Below are 23,590 nucleotides of genomic sequence, written 5' to 3' on the forward strand. Positions count from 1 at the left end.
GATTAGGGAGCAAGTGCCCTGTCCTTTAGCCCTGAGATTAAGGTAAATGGGCAGCCCTGGGGCCATTGTTGTACCCCTTTCTACCTTTCTTCCTGTCTTGAGTGTCCCCCCTCTTTTCGTTGTCTTCGTTTGTTCCTCCATTCTGATGTCCTTGTCAGGTTCAGTGTGGTCTGCTTTTTTTTTTCTCTCTCTCCTCTGACCTTTGTGCCTTTTTGTTTTGTGTGTGGTTATGTTGCGTGCATGTCTTCTGATGCTGTGCTTGACCTTTGGGGAGCCAGTGGCAATCTATTGTTCTGGGTGTAGGCATCTATTTGGTATTATTATGTCATTGTAGCAGATCTGTAGAGGCCATCTTTGTGTATTCGAAAAAAATTTAAAAGATCTGCATGAACCCTACAGTTCACAGTCCACTTATAACGATATTGAGAAAACCGGAAAATTCAATCGTTATAACTGATTATCGTTATATCAGGACCGGCTAAAAAAAAAACAACTAAAGGAAAAGCACACCCACATATTTTCCCATGCTTGAAGGCTTGCCTACTTACTAGCGATGAGTAAATCGGGTTGAACAACGGTAATCATCATCATGAACACTTTATTACACTATACATCAATGGCCCAAAAATAACTTAAGCATAGTTAAAAAAGTTGAAAATTCGCGCTTACTTGAGCAGCAGCCGCTGTAAGCATTGCTTCCAGTAGTGCGTACGCTAAAAAAATTGTATCGTTAAAATTGTAGAGTGTGAATGCCTGTATTTTTTCACGAGGCTTCCAACCTTGAAATGCTGTCAGAAATCCCGATGGATCTGTCGTTTCATCTTGAGAGCTATCGGCGCCGTCTTTCAATGTGGTTGCCGCCATCTTTCACGGAAACAGAATCGGCAATGGCGATGACGATAAGGCCGCAGCCACAACCTTTGTGCGGCAACAGGCTGCGATTGTGATGATGATAGTGCTCTTTTCCTAAAATCGCGCTCGCGGATTTCTCCACGACAGTCCGTTTTTGCCACATATGTCGAGTTTTCAGGTCATTGTCTTCGTAATATTTTATCTGGTAAATTTTCATGGTTAACATTTACTGGATGGCGATAAAGCTATCATTGCATCCGATGTACCGCTGATAATCGATCGTTATATTTGGTTAATTTTTACGTAAGGGCAATGAGAAAAACGATAAATCCCAAGAATTTGATCGTTATATCTGGTATCCTTATAAGTGGACTGCGTGACAGCTAACGACATGGTGGGTGCAGGAATGTCTTATATTTACGTTTACTTGAGGAGGGAGAACAGGAGCACCATTTTTGGTTGCTGATATATTTGGTGTTAGTGAAGCTAGCTTAAGAATTTTCACAGCACAGCACAATTTTTTGTACGTTTTTCTAACCTTGGTGTACATAATTTCATTGTTGCTTAAATTTAAAGATGGAAGTGATGCTAGAATAAGTTGCAGCCATTGTTACGTTGTGAGCAATCCTAGCGGCAGATTTACTTTTTGTTTTCGCAGTTTATTTATGTTTGACTTCTGAAAATTCGAGTGGGAAAGTCGTTCATTGCAGAGGGTTTGAACGGTGGCTGTACTTAGCGCTGCAGTTTTAGTGATAATTGACCTGACATGGTTTAACGAGGAAAAGATATTGGTCTGCGGGCATTAACGGTAACACTCAAGTCTCCCAATGGTGGACAGACCCCGGCTTCTTTCTTGGTGGCATCAAATAAACTATGGTGAGGTGCACTTGCCTAGGCTTACGGTGGCATCAAATAAACTATGGTGAGGTGCACTTGCCTAGGCTTACGTCGCATTCCGTGCTTGCCTTCTGGTTTAGTTAAGGGGGTCATGGGTCTTAAAATTGGTTTTGTTATTTATTACCAAAATTTTACAAAACCTCATGGAATTGTTCAGCTTTTTCTGCTGATTTCAAATATGCAAAAATTTCTCTTCTAAGGCAATTAGTTCTAAAAGTATTAGAGAATTATTGCTACTAGGGAAAAAAAAAATGCTCATCAGAAATTAATTTTTAATATAGAGATAGATACTTAAGTGCAAGGAATGCAATGTTGGAAGCAGTTTTAAAATTGAGTGAATAATAGAGATTTAGTAGCCCACAGAACTTGACACTCACAGGCATGGCAACTGTGTAAGGATTTCAAGATAAGATATAAAAGTTTTACAAGTGAAAATAGAAAATGTGCTTCCAACATTGCATTCCTTACACTTTATAGTGTGTACCTGTATATTAAAAATTAATTTCTGGTGAGCATTTTTTTTTTCTATTGTTTGAGCAGACAGTAGCAATAATTGTCTAATACCTTAGAACTAATTGCCCCCCCCCCCCCCCCCCTCCCTTCCCCATTGCGAGTTCGATATATCCGGGTTCGACTCTATACGCAAAATTGACGGCATGAAGCCGGAAGACGCGACAGGACGAGCGCAATGGCTGTGCAGAGGTTGAAATTTGAAGTTCATTAAAATCCGAGCTAGTTAGATCAATGACCGCACACTAGGTTTTAACATTGTTGCAAAGTAGGTGTAGGTAGTGGTGTGGTCATTATGGTGCTGGCTCGTCCTCGAAAGGCTTCGCTTCTCACAGCTAGCAGCCCGGGATGGGCAGGGTGCTCCAGCTTGTCCATATCAGTCCTCTTTTTGTTTTTTTTTACCCCTACAGTGTTTCTGGGTGCTTCGTGTGGATTCCTTCAAATGGGGTAGCTGTCCTCTGCTCTCCGCACCATGAGGTGAAATACACCTGCTGTGCTCACTGCCCTCCTTTGCTCTCTCATGCAGGCCCACTTGGCAGGGCAGAACCCGATGCTGGCGTCAATGCTGGCACAGACACCGCGTCCCGTGCCGTCGGTGCCCACCTCCATCGCCAACTCAATCGTGTCCCAGCTGCCCCAGGAAAGGCTGCCCAAGAACCTCGAGAAGAAGCTCATCCACACGCCTCCGACACCGGGCGGACTGCTCCAGCCTCAGCAGCAGCAACAGCAGCAACAACAGCAGCAGCAGCAACAGCAGCAGCAGCAGCAAGTGATGGTCAAGCAACAGCAGCAGCAGCCCAGCAGGCCATCCTCTCTGCTTGGCCTGGGGCCACAGGGTGAGAAGCCTCTTTTCTTTTTTCATCTATTGTTATAATGCAGGATTGGGTTTTAAAAAATTAGCTGTGATTCAGCTTGTGGTTAAACCTAGCGCTATGTGAAAGCAATCTGCATGGCTACGCTGAAGTTCGGCTTCCAAGTAAAGATATGGATTTTGCGCATAGTAGTTCACTTTATGGTTTCAGCTTTATTTATGCCATAGGGGAATCATCACTTCACCCCTTGCCTCTCGTGGTTGACCATTCTCAGTCGGGTGTAAAATACTTCTTGGGGTGTGCTATCGTCTCTACGTCGAACTTCGGGGCACACCGCCGTCACAATTGCTCGAACACAACTTCTGTCCTAGCAACTCGCTGTTGTCGTTCGTCTACCGTGTTCTTGGTGCCGCATCGCGGTGGGGCGGTACGCAAGTTATACAGCTGCGTTTAAGCTGAAAGCTTTCGAGTACGGGCTACAGCATGGCAACCATGCTGCCAGCAGGCACTTAGGTGTCAACGAGTTCTGCATAATAAGGAGACGGCGATTGCAGTGTAGACACGGACTCGTATCAAGTCTCTGATCAAGAGTAGAACTGTATGGTCTGCTGTGAGCATTAGACCACGAAATGCGGGGAGTGATGATGAGGCTGCGTGCGGTAAATGAAGTGCTTTAGCAATTTGTGCTTTTGGCGACCCTGTACTTTTATAACAAGGGTAAGTTCTGCTTGAAAGTAATGTTTTGGTTATATTTACAATAGCTGACCTACAAATCCCAATTCACACCTATTTAAATTTGCTTTTAGCACTCCAAAACTTTTGCTCGAAAATTTTCCGCGCATACAGTGAAATCTCGTTACTACAAACACCATATTGTTACGGTACGCATTGAAAGAGACGATGACGAAGTGCTGGGCCAGTTATTAACAATATTAACAAATTTTTTAAGAATCCCTGGCAGATTTGCTATGTTTTCAATATAAAACTATTTCAGAATAACAAACATATTTTATTTCTTCTATAATTTTGGAACATCAGTATTACGAATTCGGCTAAAACTAACAGCACCGCAGCTTGCAACTCTCGCGTGAAACAGAAACCGCCGTTTTTGTGTGTATGGTCCATGGGCTGTAGCGATCATCATCAGCAGATCTAGTAGCCCTAGCGCCACCACAAAGCTATGGTTTATTACGCAGTAGCCAGCAAGCCTAGCCGCCTGCGTTTTTTTTCTTGTGTCTTAGGCGGATCGGACGTTTGAGCGTGCTGGAAGTTTTTTTTTTATGCCGCGGATTATCTTATTGCGAAGTCTGTGCGAGAGCAATGATATTAGCCTGCGAAGTGCAAAGAAGATATGAACGCAGCCGCTTTCACTGCAAGAAATCGACGCAGGGAAAAAGAGATTTGGCCTCTACAGACAGGCAGCATTACCCCATCGACTGCCGCAATCATTTTGAAAGACCGAGACAAGATTTTCAAACTTAAGGGAGCATTGAAGATGAGGTCATATCGAACTCTTGTAGTTTTTTTTTGCACATGGACAAAGTCCGCACTTTCATTGCTTGGTCTAATCACGCACGCGATGAGGTGTTTCGCAAAGTGGAAGGTGTATGTGCTGTAGTGGTGTAATGTAGTGCCCAGTCGTGTTTGCTGCACGCAGCAGAAAAAGATTATTGATTTCTTCAAATAAATCTGCTTTGGAGTGAGTACAACATTTTCATTTGAGGTTTTGCTTGTCTACACACGTGCCCACTGCCAAGGTACGTCATTTGCATACTTAGGTTTCGCCACTGGCTTATAATCGCAGATTTTTCATTACAACGATATTTCAATATAATGAATGATTTTTTGCGGTCCCGCGGGATTCGTAATATCGAGATTTGAATGTAATTATCACACCCCCCAACTTAGCATCAATTTTCCGCGAAAAAAAGTGCGAGCATTATGTGAGTAAATACAGTACAACCTCGTTAATTCGAAGTCATCGGGACCGCGAGAAATCTTCGAATTAAGCGGGTTTTCGAATTAATTGAACACACCAAGAAATAAGACTTAGGCAAAAAAATTCGTTGCAGGAACGTGTTACCTTTATTCGGCATATTTTGAATTACTACTGAAAGTAATCAGAGATGCTGGTTTGCCGCATCCGGTAGTTTGCGGCTCCTAAGGTCATGCTCTCGAGTTGGTCAAATAGACGAAACATCTCTGAACTTCCACCGCGGCACTCAACAAAACTGTGGATAACGTTCAGCGATAACGTTCAGTAGCGGATAACGTTCAGTAGCGTTCCATTGACGGGAAGGTGGGCAGCGTTTGCTTTCTGCAGCCAGCGAAGCAGAGCAGCTTCCACATCTTGATACGTGGGAGCCCGCACTCGTGACCGCTTCGAAGAATAAGTCTTGCCGTAAGTCTCTAGTATTTTTGACTTGTTGCTCAATATTGTGGACAACGTCGAGAGGGGCACGCCATGCCTTTTGGCCAACTCGGTCTTCGAACAAGCGCTCTTGCCTGCTTCCTGGATCAAGCAGAACTTCTGCTGCAGCGTTAAAGTCTTGTACTTTGGCATTTCTGCACTGCTACGGTCACAAAGCTAGCACTTCTGCACAGTCCCGCCCAAAAAAACGGCACAGTAGCCGACCCCTAACCACAGCGCACAACACAAAGAAATGGCGCAAGCGAGACCGGCGCGGCGGTGGTGGTGGCGTACTTGCAGCGTCGGAGGCACGGGAGAAGAGTGGGCGAAGCACACCAAGGGATGGAGTGGGGGCGAGGTCGCGTGATAAAAACCGGTATGCCCGCCGTGTTGCAGTGAAGCACGTCTTCTCCTCTGCAGGCGCGTTTCGGCGGTGCGCGAGGCGCACTGTGGACCGATTTTTGTGCAGAGAGTGCTCCGGCTGGGGCGCTTCGCCTATAAATCATCACCATTACTATGTGGCTTTGCCTCGCGGCTCCGTAGGGCCGTCGTTTCGCCGGGTTTGCGGCGAAACATGGATCAGGCATTGCCGCATAGCAGTCCAAATTTTTGAATTAACCGGGCTGGCGCAGGCCGCCTGTTCGAATTATCCGGCCAAATTTACATTGGAAAATACGGGACCGCAGAAAACCTTCGAATTATCCGGGATTTCGAATTAACCGAGTTCGAATTATCGAGGTTGTACTGTACGGTATTCTTTTGCCACTCTGCATTAAACTGCTGACAACAGCCCTTTGATGGGTGGCAGGATGGACCGAACTGAAGTTTAGGTATTGGCCTGTGTGCGTATCCTTTCTGTATAGTATGCTAAATGACAACCATTCACCTTCACGCGAGGCAAGGACGTGCAGGAAAGGTAGACTGCCATCCACCTCTTCTTCCATCGTGAACTGATTAGCCGGTTTCAGGTTGTTCATGCGTGTCAAAAACTGGCTCACCGCGTCCTTATGAAATGATGAGAAAACAGTCATTGATGCGGCAACAGTTGGTAAAAGACCAGTTGCCGAAATAGAAATTCCCAAAAGTTGTCGACGCCATTCCTTGCGCAGATTGCCTCGGTCTCTACTTCGGCAAAAGTTGAAGTTACGAGAGGCACAACAGCATGCTCATGATGTGCAGAATGGAAATGCTCGCAGCAACGCTTTGGCAACACGCACACACGCAGAAGCATTTGCTTGATTGGGACAAGGCAAGAATGGTCAAAAAATGAAAAACTGGAATCGTCACTGCTTCATCTCGTCTCACTTATAATACTGACGTCACGGATGCCTAATTGCAATGAGGGTAATCATGACCCAATTTACGCTCTATCCATGCGAATCTATTTGGTGTGATTTTGTGGTGAACAAAGACGCCATTCTGGGCAACGAAACTTAAAATAAAATTTCATTTTACTGGTCGGCGTCTGTTTCTCGAAATATATACCCCTGGCCAGACGGAAATCCACTACAATCTGGAATATGTTTGCGCTGCTTTCGCGTTTCATAATGAGCCAACTAGCCTGAATCGCCGCCCTTTATCAGCAATAACTCATACTTCTTTCATAGTAATTTTTTAATTAGGCACTTCAGTGCTCATTCTTAACACTGCGTGATAAGAAATGGCAAAACTGGTTCACGTGGCTGACAGGGAGTTTGTGCAAAGTGGCGGAAGGGGTAAAAAACACAAAATTTCAAAAGATATGATTTGGATGCTTCTGGATATGACATTTTTTTTTTTTGTAATTTAAAGTAGTTGTTATCTAGCTTAGTAAAGTTTCCTTTGCAATCCTTGACCTGCTTGTGCTGGTTTTTCAAAATGCAGTATCCACTAATTTGACCGTCGATGCTAGCTTAGAAACAGGAGAATCCGTTGTGTGTTCTGTACCTGGATGTTATTTCTGCCGTCTCGTACTCAACTCGAAATTGAGTGCTGCTTGTGTTTTCCCTGGAATGCTGCAGAGGCGAGCGCCATGACTCTCCAGCAGCAGCGTTCTTTTGGCGGTGGCGGTGGCCTCATCCAGCAGCAGCAGCAGGGCTTTCTCAGCAAGATCCTCATGAACAGCCCGGACTCGACGCGACGCGCGGTCCAGCTGCCTCAGCAACCGCAAGCCTCATACTTGTCGCACACAAGTTCGGCGGGGAGTGGCTTCACAGTTTCCACGGTGGGTGGTCCCAGTGCGGTCCTCTCTGAGCTCCTCAACGACTCTCGCATCCCGGCCAGTATCGTCAACGCTGTCAACTCCTCATCCGCGGCCTCCCTGTCTGTGGCTGCGGCGGCCGGTGGTGCTTCAGCTGACCAGCTCCTCTCGCAAGTGCTGGATGATGTGAGTGGCTAGATTGATCAATTTTGAATAAGTAACTCTCAGTGGAATCTACCAGAAACACAACAGAGCTAGTCTTTGGGGATTACAATAAAAACCTCGATACGTTCCCGGTTCATATGATTTCCCGTTCATACGTTAAAAATTGTGGGCATTAAAACATCTCCCATAGAGTTAATGTTTTTCTCCCGGTTAATATGTTCCCGGAAAACACGATTTCCAGGTTACTACGTTTGAAATTTCGACAAACTATGGTCGTATAATACGTTTTGCTATCAACCGGACATAATGTAACAAGCGTTCGCGACAAGAAAAACTGCTCCACCACAGTTGCTTTCCTGCAGTGCACAGGTGCAGCGGAGCGAAGCATAAAAAAAAATGCCAAAGAGCCAACATACGAGGTGCCCGTTCCTGCAGAAACGGGACTTCATGAGGTGAAATGCGATAGCTCCTTTGCGGTGCCTTAGGGGCATAGAGATAAACCATTTGATAACTACAACTACAGTGAAAGCTCAATAATTCAAACCTCGATAATTCGAACTACACTTCTTGGCCTGGTCAAGCTCCATAGAGTTCTGTGTACAAAAGGGACCTTTAATTCTTCGGTTCCGCTACGGATACTCCGAACTACGTGCCGCCGCGTCTGGGTGTCCTGACACCGAGCACATGGCCAAATAAAGGCCTCCGGAGATAGAGAGGCATAGGAGACTGCGAACATCCAAAACGAGCACAGAAGATAAAACCAGGCAAAACCATGAAAGAAATGGCGCCTTGGCCGGCGCGGCAGCCGGCAGCACCGAAGGGTAGGGGTTGGTGGCCGCGGCGGTGGCTGCCTGCTGTTTTCTTCCGCGCAACCTCTGAAGCTTAAAACCAAATACTCGCTATTTGCTCTCGTTGTTGGCTGTTTTTGTATATCATGCGTTTCGTTCCTCTTTTGTCATTTTTGTGACCACTGTCTTTACGACCTCTCCTCGTGCCCTCTGAAGGTTTCATGCAACGTGTCAAACGTGGCGTGGTCGCTCATGATGCCTCGAGATGTGACACGTGTTCAGTGCACGGAAGTGATGGCTGTTACACGTAAACATGGCAAAGTGTGCCCTGACTGCATAGACTCCTGCAGAGTCCTAGCATTTGTTACAGTGGAACTTTGAAATCAAGGAAATTTAGAAAAAGGGCCTTGCCTTGCCCTGTGATATCTATCCAGGAATTGCCACAATGAATTTCACAATGCCAACACATTCTGAAATTCTTCAGGCCTAGAATCATGTGACCCATATGATAATACTCCTCTAACTTGAGAACCAGCATGCACAGCTCTATGAAACTTAGTCGAACCTCGTTATAACGAACACGGATACAGCGAATTATCGGATATAACGAAGTAAAAGCAAAGTTTGGTTGGCTGTGCTTTATTTCTGTGGGAGTTCTACCTGTATAACGAAATGAAAAACTGAAAATTTGACACTAAATCGGTTATAACGAAGCATATTTCGTATTCACACGACTCAAAATCCGCAAAGAAGCAAAAAAAAAATTTCAAAACGCTAAATTTCGGTTTTATCAATCCTCCACCTAAAATGTGTTTGAATCACCCGCGCTTTCGTACGCCACGCCATCTAGGGACCGCGAATGAATCTAGCATCAACGGCTGCCTGGCATGTGACTGGCACGTGATCGAACCACCGCCCGCGTCGCTTCCACCTAAAATGTGTTTGAATCACCTGCGCTTTCGCACGCCACGCCATCTAGGGACCGCGAGTGAATCTAGCATCAACGGCTGCCTGGCATGTGACCTGCACGTGATTGAACCACCGCCCGCGTGCCCCTGCCCCTACTTTTTGCCGACCCACGCGTGTGCTCACTTTCCTCGAGGTCGTGCTGTCGTCTTGCAGCATGGCGGCGCCGAAACGCAAAGCACTTTCTCTTGAAACAAAGATAAAAATATTCAGGGCGGTCGACAGTGGGCGCAAGAAGAAAGAGATTGCCGCAGACTTCGGAGTTGCGCCTAGCACTCTGTCAACCATACTGAGCGCAAGGCAGAAGATAGAAAACGTGCACTCTGCAGGCGCCGTAAAGAACGACAAGAAGCGTGTCAGGTATTGTCACCACCAGGATGTTGAAGATGCCTTGTTCGCGTGGTTCAAGGACGTTAGAGCGCACAACCTGCCTGTGTCTGGTGCCGTGCTTCAAATGAAGGCAAGAAGTCTCGCTTGCGTCTTAGGCCACGATGACTTCTATGCAAGCAGTGGCTGGCTGCAGCGTTTTAAAAACCGCCACCAGATTGTTTGCCACACCTTGTCGGGCGAAGAAGCAGCCGTCGATGTAGAGAACTGCGAGAAGTGGGCAGAAAGCTTCCGCATGCAACTCGATGGCTACGAGATGCGCGATGTCCACAACGTGGACGAGACTGCGCTTTTTTTTAAGCTGCTCCCGGAAAGGTCACTCGTTGCGAAGAACAAACTGTGCCGAGGAGGCAAGAAAAGCAAAGACCGCGTCACCGTTGTTGTTTGTGTTAACATGGTTGGGTCAGATAAAAGGTGGCTAACTGTTATTGGTAAATCTGCTCGCCCCAGGTGCCTGCGCAACGCCCGGAATGTCCAAGCGGACTATCGCTCGAACAAAAAGGCGTGGATGACGTCGTCACTCTTTGAAGCATGGCTGAAGGCCTTCGACAAAGACATGGCAGCGCAGGAAAGTGCTCCTTATATTGGACAACTGCTCTGCCCATAAGGTGTCTGTACCACTTGAAGCGGTCCGCCTAGTTTTTTTGCCGCCAAACTCGACCTCAGTGCTGCAGCCATTAGACAGGGGCATCATTCGCTCACTAAAATGCTGCTACAGAAAGCGATCGGTTATGCAGCTCGTATTTAACATAGATAGGGGCATATCAACGGCCATAAACCTCAAAACTACGCTGGACATGCTGTAGGGTGCATGGAACGAAGTGGCACAGTCGACAATAAGAAATTGCTTTGTTGATGCTGGCCTAGCCCCATCCACCAGCGAGACTGAGCCCAACGACGCCCACGATTCTGAAGGTGGAAGCGGACAATTTCGACGAGACGACATGACGGCGTCAACCGGCGGTTCCGAATGTTACGTTCGAGGACTTTATTGCTGCCGATGACAACTTGGCTGTAGCGCCCGAATTGACCGACCAAGAAATTGTCGATCAGCTGCTTCCTACAGATGATGCTATGAGCAGCGATGAGAGTGAAGAAGAAAGTGAAGAGCGAGCTCTCAGCAGCACCGAGGCCGCCAATATGGCGAGGGAATTGAGAAGGTACCTTGAGAACCTACCTGTGGCCAAATCAGCTGACATTGGGAAAGCGCTGCACAGTGTCGATTTCGTTGAGAAATTTATTCTATCGAATAGTGTGAAGTGCCGCCAAATGAAGATTACGTCGTTTTTTAAATAAATCAGTACTGCGTGGCCTAAATCCCGATTTGTGTGCTCATTTTTGCTTGGCAGTGCAAAATGAAAGGTAAGGTTTCGCGTGCTTATACCACGCTTTAAAGAAAAAAAAATGCTTTTTTTTTTTCAGCTCTGTGCTTTTCATTTTAGGGTAGCCTTTACTTGGGTTTATGAACAGAATTTTTTTTGTAGGAATTTGTGTGTACTTTTACAACGAATCTCAAATATAACGAACGAATTTCCGCGCAAAATGAGACTTCGTTATAACGAGGTTTGACTGTAGTAGCTATTTATATGTCCATGCTATGAACCTACCCTAAGAATTTCATTGAGATATCTCGACAAACAAAAAAAGTTAGCGTCCTCTCAATCTTCTAGGGTCGTTTTCTCAGAATCACTTTATTACCTAGCGTGGCTGCTTAGGACAGCTGTATTACGGGGAACCGCTTGTCAGATTTTTATAAGGTTTCTTTTATTCCATACCTCAACAAATTTCTGAGGGCAAGACAATTTAATTTTTTTCAAGACATCATGTCTGGAATTAATGACAAACAAAATTAATTAATGGCACCAATTTTGGGGCTGTGCTAAAGTGTTTCAGTGAGAAAATTTAGAAAAAGGGAATTGTCTTGACCTGGGGTAACTATCCAGGAATAACAGTAACAAATTTCACAGTGCCAGCATGTTTTGCAAATTCTCCACACTTGTCCAAAGGGACCTATGTACACCGTATTGATGTATTCTTCCAACTTAAAAACCAATGAGGCCAGCCCCATGAGACTTAGTAGTTCTTCAAATGTTTTTACTATGAGTCTACCCTGAAAATTTAATTCAAATATATAAGAAAATAAAAATGTTCGTACTCAAGGGTACAGAGCAATGAAACTTGCACCATTTAAGAATTCGAGGTCCTCTTTTCAAATCTGCTTTTAGTTGTTTTTTTTTTTTTATAGCTCATTTGGTTCATTTTTTGCATACCATGCAATTGTAAAAACAATGGATGTTTGATGCACATTTTGGTGATAACAGGAAGCACTATAGAACACTAAGAAATTGCTGCTGTGAACAGCAGAGTTCAATAAGGCATAAAAATGAAGTATTCCATTACTGTTTTCATCTAGGAAAAGACTCCTATGTGAAGTTTGTTTTACCATTCCCACTTTTGAAATTATCGTAGTGAACATGTTTGGTAAAAGCTCTGAAAGCTGATTCTTTGAATTCAGGACATGCTAAAGCATAACCATGCCAAATTTCAGTATGATTGAACTATGTGAAATGCTCAAATTTTATTGCACAAACTCTAAAAATGGGACAAAATCTCCCGGGAACAAGGAAAAGGGCATTTTAATTTTAAAATATAAGTTTACTGCAGTATTAGTAATTCAATATTAATGAATTTTGTGCAAATGCTAGCAAGGCTGTCTCTATTAATAGAGTACACACACCTAGAAGGCAGAAGGTTTTCGGTGGCATCTTTAGGGTGGTAGAATGCTTTGTTTGCTGGTAGAGTAAAAGCCTTGTGATGCACCAATTTAGCAACATTATAATCGCACAAACTTGCAAAGCTGCTCACGTTTGACGCCGATTGCATGTGCTGCGTTTACTGACTCCACGTTCGTGGCAAAGGGATCCTGTGCACTGCTGCTGGCAGATTTTTTATCACTGCCATTGCATGATCGAGATTCGTGGCTCGAAGAGTACGTCGATGAAATTGCGGTTGCCAGACATGCGTAATTTCGGCAATAAATTTCCCGGGGTGCAACAGCTGCGCCAATTGCGCTATTTTGATACAACTGCATCTTTTTGGGCCATAAGCGTGAAATTTGTTAAATTTGCGCCACGCTGTGCCAAAATGCCCCGAGAAACCGGAAAAATTTGCCATACCCAGGTACAACTTTCTGTGGCCGTAATATGGCCAGTCATGACGTTTCAGACACTGCAGCGCGTCTCACTAGCATTTTAGTTTTTTTAGATGGCGTCACGCCGTTCTGCCTACTCAGAGTTTCCTCTCTTGCATCCTTGGGGCTTCCTCCACTCTTCGAGTACGCTGAGCCATTGTGGTTTGAGGATGCTTCACCGCACAGGTGTATGTCAAGCATCTCCATGGTGCAAAGGGGCTGTTTGTAACGATCAGCACCACTGCTACTGTGTTGCTCTGTGAAAAGGGCCGGTTGTGGTACTTGTCACTTTGGAGCAATACTTCAACACTGTATTTTAGGCGCTGCATGCTTCTAATGCTTCTGTAGCCGCGACGGCCACTACGTCACGGACACACTTCCGGTCGTCTGCTCAAGTGCTGCAATGCATGCGTGAACCCTAGCTTGGCGCTTCGGTTCGCGATGTTAACCGAAAAGGTGGTGGCGTCCGACTGAAAGTGCGCATCGGTGCAGGAGTGCGAAAAGAGCACCAGCTGCTCCGATTTAACACCGTACCGATTAAATAGGCAGCATCAACCTTCATGTACCGACCGACGGCGCAGCAGCTTACTGTAGTCCCGTGTCCCGTCTCATCTTTGCCGCATCGACCATTTGTGCAGCGTGTTGATAATTCAATGGAACGTGTGCCAAAAAAACGTCTACCCTCAGCTTCATTGCGAAAGTACACAAATCCGCACCGCTTAAGTGCAGCACCTGATGTCGCCCGGCGCGGGCGCTGTGGCCGACAGCACTCCGGTCGTTTGCTGCTCCCTGCTCGTCGCTAGGTCTTGTTTCTTTTGCATCGCAGCCACGGCGGACGGCGTTTTAGAATCGTCCGCTTCGCTGTGTCTCTAGTGTAGTTGCTCGCGTGCTCCTGTGTACGATTCTTGCATGTAGAAAGCGGTGACAACCTGCGCTTCCGAACTGCATGTGGCGGGCTGCTTCGCTCATGTTTTGCGCCGTTGTTTCTGGCTCGGCCGATGCGTACACATGCGATAAAACACGCGTGCACGTTACGCATTGGCACTTCTTAAACAATGTGCGAAAGGACAAAAAAAAAAAAAACACTACACTGTCTTTTTTGTTAATCTCAATTTTAAGATTCGCGGACGAATAATTCGTGCTCACCTGTCATCTGATATCCAAACTCTGAAGCGATCATCAGTCCGTGCTCTCGTCAGTGATACATACACGTATACATTCCATTCGTCATGCACAAGAGGTGCCTCTCGCCGACCATAATGAAAGCAGCTCCGGACTAAAAGCGACGACTACATATGTTTGCACGCGGGCAACTCGCACGCTCGATCGTCTGCCAGCATCCATGCAGAGTCGATGTTATCGCTTCAACTCCGCGAGGGGTCACCGGCCGCCGTTGGTCAAACCGCAGAAGACTGTACCAAAGAGACTGACCCAGGCAGCGCGAGAGAAGAAAGCGGTCTTGTAGAGAGCTGTGCTCGGCCGGAGTGCACGCTAATTTGCGCTGTATGGGACAGGGGTATGAAGGAAAGTGCTCCCTCCGCGGCGGCCGCCGGTATGTGTGGACTCCCACCTGCAGGTATGCGCTCGCGAACGACCCGAGTCGTTCGGGCTGCTGTCGCACACAATTCCGAGAGGTCAAGAAACTGAAGAAACCGGCGGCCGAGGAAGACAGCAGACAAGGTTGAAAGCTATGCAAACGCAGATGGGACGGGAAAGGCAGAGACCGTGAATGCATGGGTGACGCTCGGGGAAAACAGGCGTCTGAGAACCGTCTGAGAACCAAGCGTCACCCGATGACGCTTTGTGGGCGGGGCTAGCGAGTTGTTTTCTTCGTTTTTTTCTGGTGTCTCCGAGTGTAGAGTTGAGGGGAGTGAGGAGAAGCGCCATTTTTAATTGCCGATATTTCTGGTGTTAATGAGGCGAGCTAAAAAATTCTTGCGGTGAATTGACTTGTGAGAGAGTACCTATCTCTCGACCGATTTGCTTTACCCCATTTTAGGCATTGCATGACCCTTTAATATTAATCTGCCCTGTGCGCGATGTATATAACCTAATATCCCGAGTCATCGCCAGCTTATAGAAAGCGTAAATAACGGGTTCAAGACGCGTTAGCTCGTCAGTTTTCTTTGCTGACGACTTGCCTTCTTATCTGCTTTCGGCATTTGCCCTTTCGTCTCTTGGTTGCTGTTTTTCTTTTCTTTTTGTCTTTTTTTCTGTGTCTGCTTTTCAATCAACATTTACTCGCTTTTGGGCACAGGCTTCTGGGGCTGCCTTCGCACGACACAAGCCTGTGGATTTCGCAGATAATAAAACTTGTTTTATGAGTCTTGTGAGCAAAATAAAATGCCATGATTAAGATTGTTGGACCATGCTAGATGCAAACAAAAAAAAAAAAAGGAAGAAAAAAAAGATGCATATTCTCTAGTTTTTTTCCATTTTTCTTTTGGTCCCTGCTGATTTCTAAGGCTCATTCTTATTTTTTTTTAGTGTGATAGCATGCCTTGGGGGCAGTGCAAACCGCTTATTTACAAAAATAGGTACATGCAGTGCCAGTGATAGGTGGCCTTGCTAGATTTCCTTTGGATCACATTCATACGGTCTGATATTGACATCTTTTCACTTTTTGTGCCGAAAGTAAGATTTCTTCCATGCTTAACAGCTCCAAAATTTGAATTCTTGCTGCAAAGTGCAGCTCCTTTTTTTTTTCCTGTGAGCTGCTCCAAATATGGTTTCTACTGCTCCAAAATAAGATTTGGTTGCTTCAAAAATTGCTACAAATCCTGTTTGAGAAGTTTGCACCTGAAGTTCCAAAAACGACAAGTCCTTTTCTGGCTGAAGAGTTCGCATCGCCTACAGGGGGTTCTACAGCAGTGCAAGGTCTTGCATCATGCTGGTCTCACAGGTCACCGTGCTTCCGCGCTCTTCTTTACACTTGTCCACCGGTCAAAAAAAGTGTCATCGATGCTCCGGATGAAGCTACAAGGATCCAAATCTGGTTCATCGCTGTTGCCGCAGTTAGTCCTATCAGCAGACGAGCTGCCTTTCACCGGAGGTCTCCACTTGCAATTCTGATTCCAATACTGATGCCGCTTCAGGGACTTCCGGGAATGAAAATGGCGTTTCTTACTGATATTCATGGCAGAGAAAGTAGAAAAACCTGGCAGAAGTGTTGGTTCATATCGCAAGGACAGCAGAATGAAGAAAGAACGTCAGTGTCTGACCGTGATTTCGAATGCTCATAAATGCTCATAGCCAATGGCGGCGGGGCTTTGATCATTTCACGTGACTTAAAGGACCAGTCGTGACGCTCGACATCGGCGCCCCACAGGACCTTTTTTTTTATTAAGAATGTGCCGCTGTCGAAACAGCCTCTGGGCGGAGAGGGTTGGGCCTACTTCTCTGCAAGAATTCAAGAGCGGGTTGCGAAATGCTGCGTGCTTGGAATCCGGTCAAATTTGTGTCTTCACGAGCCACTGCGAGTGCTTTAGTTGGCATTGTGTGACGCCCACTGTCGTGTAATGTTGGAATGGAGCAGCACAAGAATCTGGAGATTGCGCCGCAAACGCTGCATCATCTCTCGACTCTGGGAGCTCTGCCTCGATGACAGAGTGAACAAGCGTGCTGGCAGAATTATCAATGTGCTTTTCCTCGCAAAAAAAGGGGCATTTGCATGCAAACCTTCTTCAGATTTTTTTTTTTTTCCGAAAATAAGGCCGGTGCTTAGAACTGTGCAGATGCTGTAATTGGTGTTGTGGGGCCCAATTAAAAGAATGAAGGTGCGTGTGGACAATGAAGCACTTGTTGTAAATCAGAGTGGGATGCATATACACTGATCTCTATATATGTATTTGTGACTGGGTTGGCATAGTGCATCGGCCATCACTTCGTTACTGCTGCCCGGCAGTTGGGAATGCGGTGGGCTGCACATGAAAACGTGAAAGGGGCACCCTTTGTAATCGCTGTTTGTTGTCTCTGGTGCTGTTGTGTGGTCATAGTTGCTGTTTTGTGGTTGGGGCTGAAGTTGACCGTTTGGCGGTGGCAGGTGTGGAGCCTACAGCAGGAGCTTCAGCCGGGCATGGAGACGACCGCCTCGGAGGAGACAGTGCTGCTGCGGCTGCTGGAGGAGGTGCTGGATGGGCCTCAGCAGGCACAAGGGGGGGCCCCACCTCAGCAGCAGCAGCAGCCAGACCTAAGCGAGAAGATGGCCATCAGTGCCATCCAGCAGCAGCTAATGAGCTTCGAGGCACAGCCCCAGCAACAGCAGGTGAGCTCATTTTTGTAGGATGATGAAGAAGGCTGACCGCTGAAGAATTGACGCATTTGAATTGTGGTGCTGGCGGAGACTCTTGAGAGTTCTTTGGACTGCCAGAAGATCAAATCAGTCGATATTGTCGACCATAAACCCTGACTGCTCATTGGAGGGTCAAATTCTAAAGTTAAAGGTCCCCTGAAACGGCCACCAAGAAGCCACTGATAAATGTGTTCAGTGTGTAGAACAAATCCTTTTGAGCATTAACCCAAAGTATAACTCCTTGGAACAAAGCCAGTGATTTATTATTAATTTTTAAAAATAGCGTTTTTTGAAATTCGCGGGCAGAGAGAATGTCACTTGGCGGTGCCGCATGAAACTATTTCCTTAAACCGTGATGTTACGGGTGAGTTGACTGGCAAGGCTTGCTAGGAGCTGCCATTCGCTGCGGCCGCTGCAGCCATGACGTCACGGACACGCTTCCGGTAGCTGCGAAAGTTGTCTGCCCGTGCGCTGCTCGAACTATGTGCGGGCTGTTGTTACACAGCTCGCCGCTTTTACCGGTTAGGCGGCCATTGCCCATCAAGTACAACAACCGAAGCGATGCAGTGATTGGCGGAACGAAGCTGCATTTACAAATACCGTATTTATATAACGTGGTTTCAGGAGTACCGGAGTGTCGTCCGACGAGACGTCAACAGCACGGTCAAGCACCGCACGATGGCAGCACCTCCTTGAATGCCATAAACACCGCCGCAGTGGCCGCTCCTCCGGCATACCGTTCGCGAACTACACGGCGGATCGTTAGCACCGATGTCCAAAATAAACCGTGTTATAATTTGTTGGCGTCTGGAATACTGAGCCGAATATCAAGTATGAAGCCCTCGTGAGGATCTCTTACCAGCAGCAAATTGCTGGTAAGAGTGATAGCCATGATACAAGCAAGTTTCTGCTCAAGCCAGCTGCCGCTGGTGCATTTCGGCTCATCCGATCTGCTCGTTCTAGTTCTGCGATTAATGCGTCGCCAGAGTTAATCCTATAATTATTTTACTATCGCAGGATTCACATAAGGCAGTTTTATAAGTATGCGATTTAAGACAGCGTTGATCAGGTCCAAGGCGCCGGCCGCCGCGGCTTCGAAGAGAAACAATTCAGGCCTAGCGACGACTAGGGACGGTTACGCACGGCGCAGTCGTTCGCCACGCTCGCGCGCCCCACACCCGTGGTAATTGTGTAACGTACATCAGCCTGCTCGCGGCATCCCGTGCTGCAAGCGTTGCGAACTCGTGTATTTTCATAGCTAAGGCCGCGCATTTTTTGACGTTCTGCTCAGCAACAAGCCGTTCAAACGATACTGCAGGCAAGACAAGGCTAGTCGGTGCGCTGTCGGCCGTAATGGAAGACGTCGGGCGGCACCATATTCTATACATCGATCTTTAAACGTGATACAGTGGGTAAATGAATAACTTTGTGAAGCAGACCAGCTCATACGTTTCGCGCATTCGGGCGCCGGCGAGTAGCCTCCGTCAACAGACGGCGCCACAACCTCTGTTAACGACAAAAACCGAGGTCGCCAAGCTTGGTTTGCGATAACCGCGGTTAGTGGTGTAACCATGGTTTGGTCCGCCGCTGCAACATGGGCTAACCACGGGTTCGCGGTTACACTAACCGTCGCTGCGCAAACTGGCAAACTCCTGAGGCGTTAGCGAGCAAGGACGGGTTGACGCGAGTACGCCAGCAAGCGAGCGAGCGCGCGGCAACCGGAAGTTCATCGAAGTGACGTATTTCTCGGCGGAGCTTTGAAATTCCTTGTATTCTTTATTTTTTTATGGCTCCCTTCGGCTTACGAGTTGGGAGGGAAAATTGGAAGGGTAATTTTTACTCGCCGATATCTCTGGTGTTGCAGAAGCTAGATCGAAAATTTTTGTGGGAGAATGATGGGTGGTTCAATATCTATCAGTGTTATGGCGTTGTTTACCCTTCTTGGTGACCCATTTCAGGAAGTAGCTGAGCTTTAAAGCTCAGCAACTTTGGTCATCTGATGCGAAGAGAGGAGTCTCTGCAGAAAGATTTGATGTTGGGAAAGGTTGAGGGTCACTGGAGAAGGGGTAGGCAGCGAACGCCATGGTTAGATGGCATCCTCGAGGCGCTGCAGATGAAGTTATGTGATGTTAGGAAGATAGTGAGAGACCGAAAAGCGTGGCGTGGCGTGATATGGTCTATAGGGTCATGAAGAGTCGGACACGACTGAACGACTGAACTGAACTGAAAATGGCAACCCATTGTGTATCGTTAGTAGGGCTAAGGATTTGAACAGGGACAGTTGGGGGCGAAGAATTTGCCCCCAGAATTTGGACTAAGGCTTGTGGCAGTATTTTGTCTTGAAAAATAATGTTTTTCAAACATTTTCATAAATGGGAAAAAAGCAAAATTGCACTTAGTTTGTTCCTGGGAAAATATTCCACTTTGTTTAATTGCACCGGCTTTCTTACTTTCGTAGTCTGCAAATGCGTTTTGTAATGGGCGAAACAGTGTAGTACAGTGCAGTCCATTTATAACGATATTGAGAAAACCGGAAAATCCAATCGTTATAACCAATTATCGTTATATATGGACTGGCAAGAAAAAAAAGTAAAAAAAATCGCACACCCATGTATTTTTTTCGTGCATGTAGGCTTGGCCTACTTACCAGCGATAAGTAAATCGGGTTGAACAACGCTAATTATCATAAAGAGCACTAAACACTTTATTACAGGATACAGCAACAGCCCTAAAATAACTTAAACATACTTTAAAAAGTCGGAAATTCTTGCATGCTTGAGCAACAGCTGAAGCTTGACAATCGCTGCGAGCATCGCTTCTAGTAGCGCGCACGCCGGCGGCAGTCCTTGTTGCGTGCACGAGACCGATTAGCGACTGTAAGAACTGCAGGGCATTCCCAGCCTTGATGGTCGTTAAAATCGTAGAGCGTGAATGCCCACATTTTTTCACAACCCTGCCAGAAATCTCGATGGATCTGCTGTTTCATCTCTAGAGCTTTCGCGCCTCCCATGTGGGCTGTGCCATCTTCCACGAACACCAATCGGCGATGACGATACGGCATACGGCCACACCCTTTGCACGGCAACAGACAGCGATTGCGACTATGATAGCGCTTATTTCTCACGGATTTCTCCACGACAGTTCGTTTTCATATGTCGAGTTTTCACGTTATTCTCTTCTTAGTATTTTATTTTTATAAAACATTCAGACAAATTTTCGTGATAAGCATCTGCCGGGCGGCGATAAAACTATCGTTATATCTGATTTACCGCCGATAATCGATCGTTATATCTGGTTTACCGCCAATAATCGATCGTTATATCTGGTTTTTTACATTGTACCAGGGAAAATTGATAAATCAAAAGAATTTGATTGTTATAAGTGATATATTCTTATATCTCATATCGTTAAAAGTGGACTGCACTGTATCAACATAAGGTTGTTGTTTGCTTATATCATTCTTCAGTGCAGTCATGAACGTACCCAAGAGTCTTCTTCCCTGCATCCGTTGTCGTTGTTGCAGGCTCCACTGTATGCGGCTCCTGGATCCACCGCATCTTACCAGGCAGGTCCTCCGGTGTACAGCAGCACGGCGGCTCAGAGGCTGCGGCTGGCTTCGCAGCAGCCGCAGCCACAACCGCAGCCGGGCCAGCCGCCGCAGCAAGGAATACGCCAGTACGCTCCCACGGTGGCGGGCATGGCCAACGTCTCCCCACAGGTGAGTAGCTGTTGCTCTGGGGTCGCTGGTCAAAGCTACGAAGTTTGACTGCTGTTACAGTGGAACCTTCTTTAAGGGGGGACACGGGTCTTGAGGACCAAAAAATCGCGAAAAAATCACTTTTTAGAAAATGTGATTTGTGAAATCAGTAGCTCTTTATCTACCTATCTGCTAAGTTTTTCATCTCTAGGGTCGGTATTTTAGTCACAATGCCAATTTATATAATCGATGTCGCCCAAATTTGGGCCGAAAACGACCCCCGAAACAACCATTTTCCGCGAGGCGTAGCTCCCATTTTGTGCGCGGCACCGTAGGCATCTTGGTCTCATTCGAAAGAGCCGCCTTTCGTCTTCAAATTGCCGCCTCTGCTGTTTACATTTGCCCATTGGTCGCATAAAAAATAGCAAAAAAGAAAACGTGGCATTTGCAATCCCATTGGCTTTCGGGGTGCACGTGACGATAAGGCGTCCCCGCATTGGTGGAGCTGGCTGACGGCGTCTGCTCGGCGCGCCCGAGCCGCGGGAAGACGGCGGAGACGTGACGCCGGCCGCGCTTGGTTCCGAACCGCGAGGTGCGTTCATGGCAAGAATTTGTGAAAAAAGTAAAAAAAATAGTTGAATAATCATCTCAAGTGATGCCCTGCCCCGGCTGTGCGCGCTCAGGCCGACGGAAATCGTGCGCCGAACGATCGTGTGTACGAGCATGGCTATGGTACGAGCCTGAAGTAGGCCTAGCGTGTTCCCCAGCACGGGGGACTGCTACTGCCAGCGGTCGCACCCGCCGCGACAGTGATAACGCAGGCCGCAGATGAGCAGAAAGATAAGCTCAAAACAGGAAAAGTGTGCCAACTCCAGCAACGAAGCGGTAGACGGATTGTGTTCGTAACGATGACGGCAGCGCGGCGGACAGTCCGCTTGGCGATGCGGAGTTCACGATCGTCAGATCTAAACAGTTTGCCGAGATTGGCGAAGCGTAAGACATACGGCGGCGATATTGGCATTTAAAAAAGTGAACGGGGATAAGGAATCGCCGTCAAAACTTATTCTCCAATGCGTAAACTGCGGGACACGTAGTCTTCGTAGAGCTCGCCGCGCGTTTGCGCCGATCGGACCTCGTTCATAGTCCTTAGGGAATTCACTTGCTACCAGTGCAATGCAGAGCACTGGGAAGCAGCAAACAGCTCCAAATTACATTTCTTTTCCGCAATAAACGTTACTCACCGCGGTCTTGATGCGAGGACGTAGCAAAACGACGTACGTAAAAAAAAAAAAAGAAAAAAAGAAAAAAAAAACCGAAAAAGTGACAACTGAATGTGCTGCAACTGCAAATCAAAATGAAAGAGGCGACACTTGGACGTTGGAAAGCAAAGAGACTACATTCCTGGAGGTTTATAGCCATTTTAAATTGTAAACGTGTGCATTGCACCAGTGAATGTCTGAGATCAGAGAGGAAGCGTGCTTCCTCTGCAGCTTTTCAGACTGCAGCAAAACGAAAGCAGAAGGGCAAACCCAATGCAGATTACTGTCCAGGAGCCTTCTAGGCCACAGTGGCCTTCATTTCTACAGTTTTTGTTTGATTAAATTAGTGTTTGACATTGCAATTCGTTTTTTCCATTTTTTTCAAAATGAAAATTTTGCCTACCCTTCTATTTTGCGGGTGGCATTGTGGCTCTCCTACTCGTTAGATTGTGATGATTTTTTTTTTTACTGGCTCGTGAGTGTTAAAGGAACACAATAAAGCTATTATACAAGGTCTCAACTGCATGAAAAATTTTTAAACATAAGAGGATGTAGAAAGGAGGTGGTTGCACTTGTGAAGCTGTAACTTAAAACTTCCATAACTTTGGCTTGTAGTAAGGCAGGAGCACAAAACTTGTTTTATTGTGTTCCTTAGACATTCAGGAACAGATCCATGTGCATTTTAGCAATTTCCCTTCAGTAGATATTTTTACAAGCTTCCCGCAAGTCTGGAACAGCAAAGTTGCTGTATCTACTCAGCAAATTTATGTAGAAGAAAACTAACAACATATTTGAAACCAGCACAAGAATTTACATAAGCCCTGCAAATTTCGTACTGATAGGACAAATATTAAGAAAATTTTGCTCAAGACCCATGTCCCCCCTTAAACGACTTTCGGAGAATCGCGCAAAATCGTCATATAATCCAGGCTTCGGAAATCTCGCAAAACTGTATACATTCGTGTCGGGAACGCATCTACTACATTTGCTCAAGGAATTGATTCTTTTTCTGCATCTTTTAAATGTATTTAATTCTGCAATAGTTGATGTATTTACTCGCATATTTTGCGCACAATTTTTTTCCTAAATTGATGCGATGCTTCATAACGGGAACGACGCACAATTGGTTAATAAATATTGCAGCCGACGTGACAGTGTCCGCTCACAGTGAGCCTTTCACAGCCACA

At 46.4% G+C, this 23,590-nt stretch overlaps 1 protein-coding gene across 21 annotated transcripts in view; it reads left to right on the top strand.

Annotated features, from left to right (window-relative positions):
• The window catches only part of LOC146193354 (uncharacterized), a 644,795-nt gene that overhangs the window by 580,953 nt on the left and 40,252 nt on the right, over positions 1-23,590 (top strand). For 17 of the 21 annotated variants that reach the window (XM_084602711.1, XM_084602708.1, XM_084602710.1 and 14 more), the window contains 5 exons: positions 7-42; positions 2,786-3,095; positions 7,482-7,846; positions 17,199-17,420; positions 20,971-21,165. In XM_084602711.1, the coding sequence (XP_084458837.1) occupies positions 7-42; positions 2,786-3,095; positions 7,482-7,846; positions 17,199-17,420; positions 20,971-21,165 (1,128 nt within the window). The remainder of the gene's footprint in view (positions 1-6; positions 43-2,785; positions 3,096-7,481; positions 7,847-17,198; positions 17,421-20,970; positions 21,166-23,590) is intronic. The other 4 variants (XM_084602716.1, XM_084602717.1, XM_084602722.1 and 1 more) reach the window with 1 other exon arrangement.

This window comes from Amblyomma maculatum, chromosome 4 (assembly GCF_055883805.1).
Source record: "Amblyomma maculatum isolate TAMU_Amacu chromosome 4, ASM5588380v1, whole genome shotgun sequence".
NCBI classification, from domain to species: Eukaryota; Metazoa; Arthropoda; class Arachnida; order Ixodida; family Ixodidae; genus Amblyomma; species Amblyomma maculatum.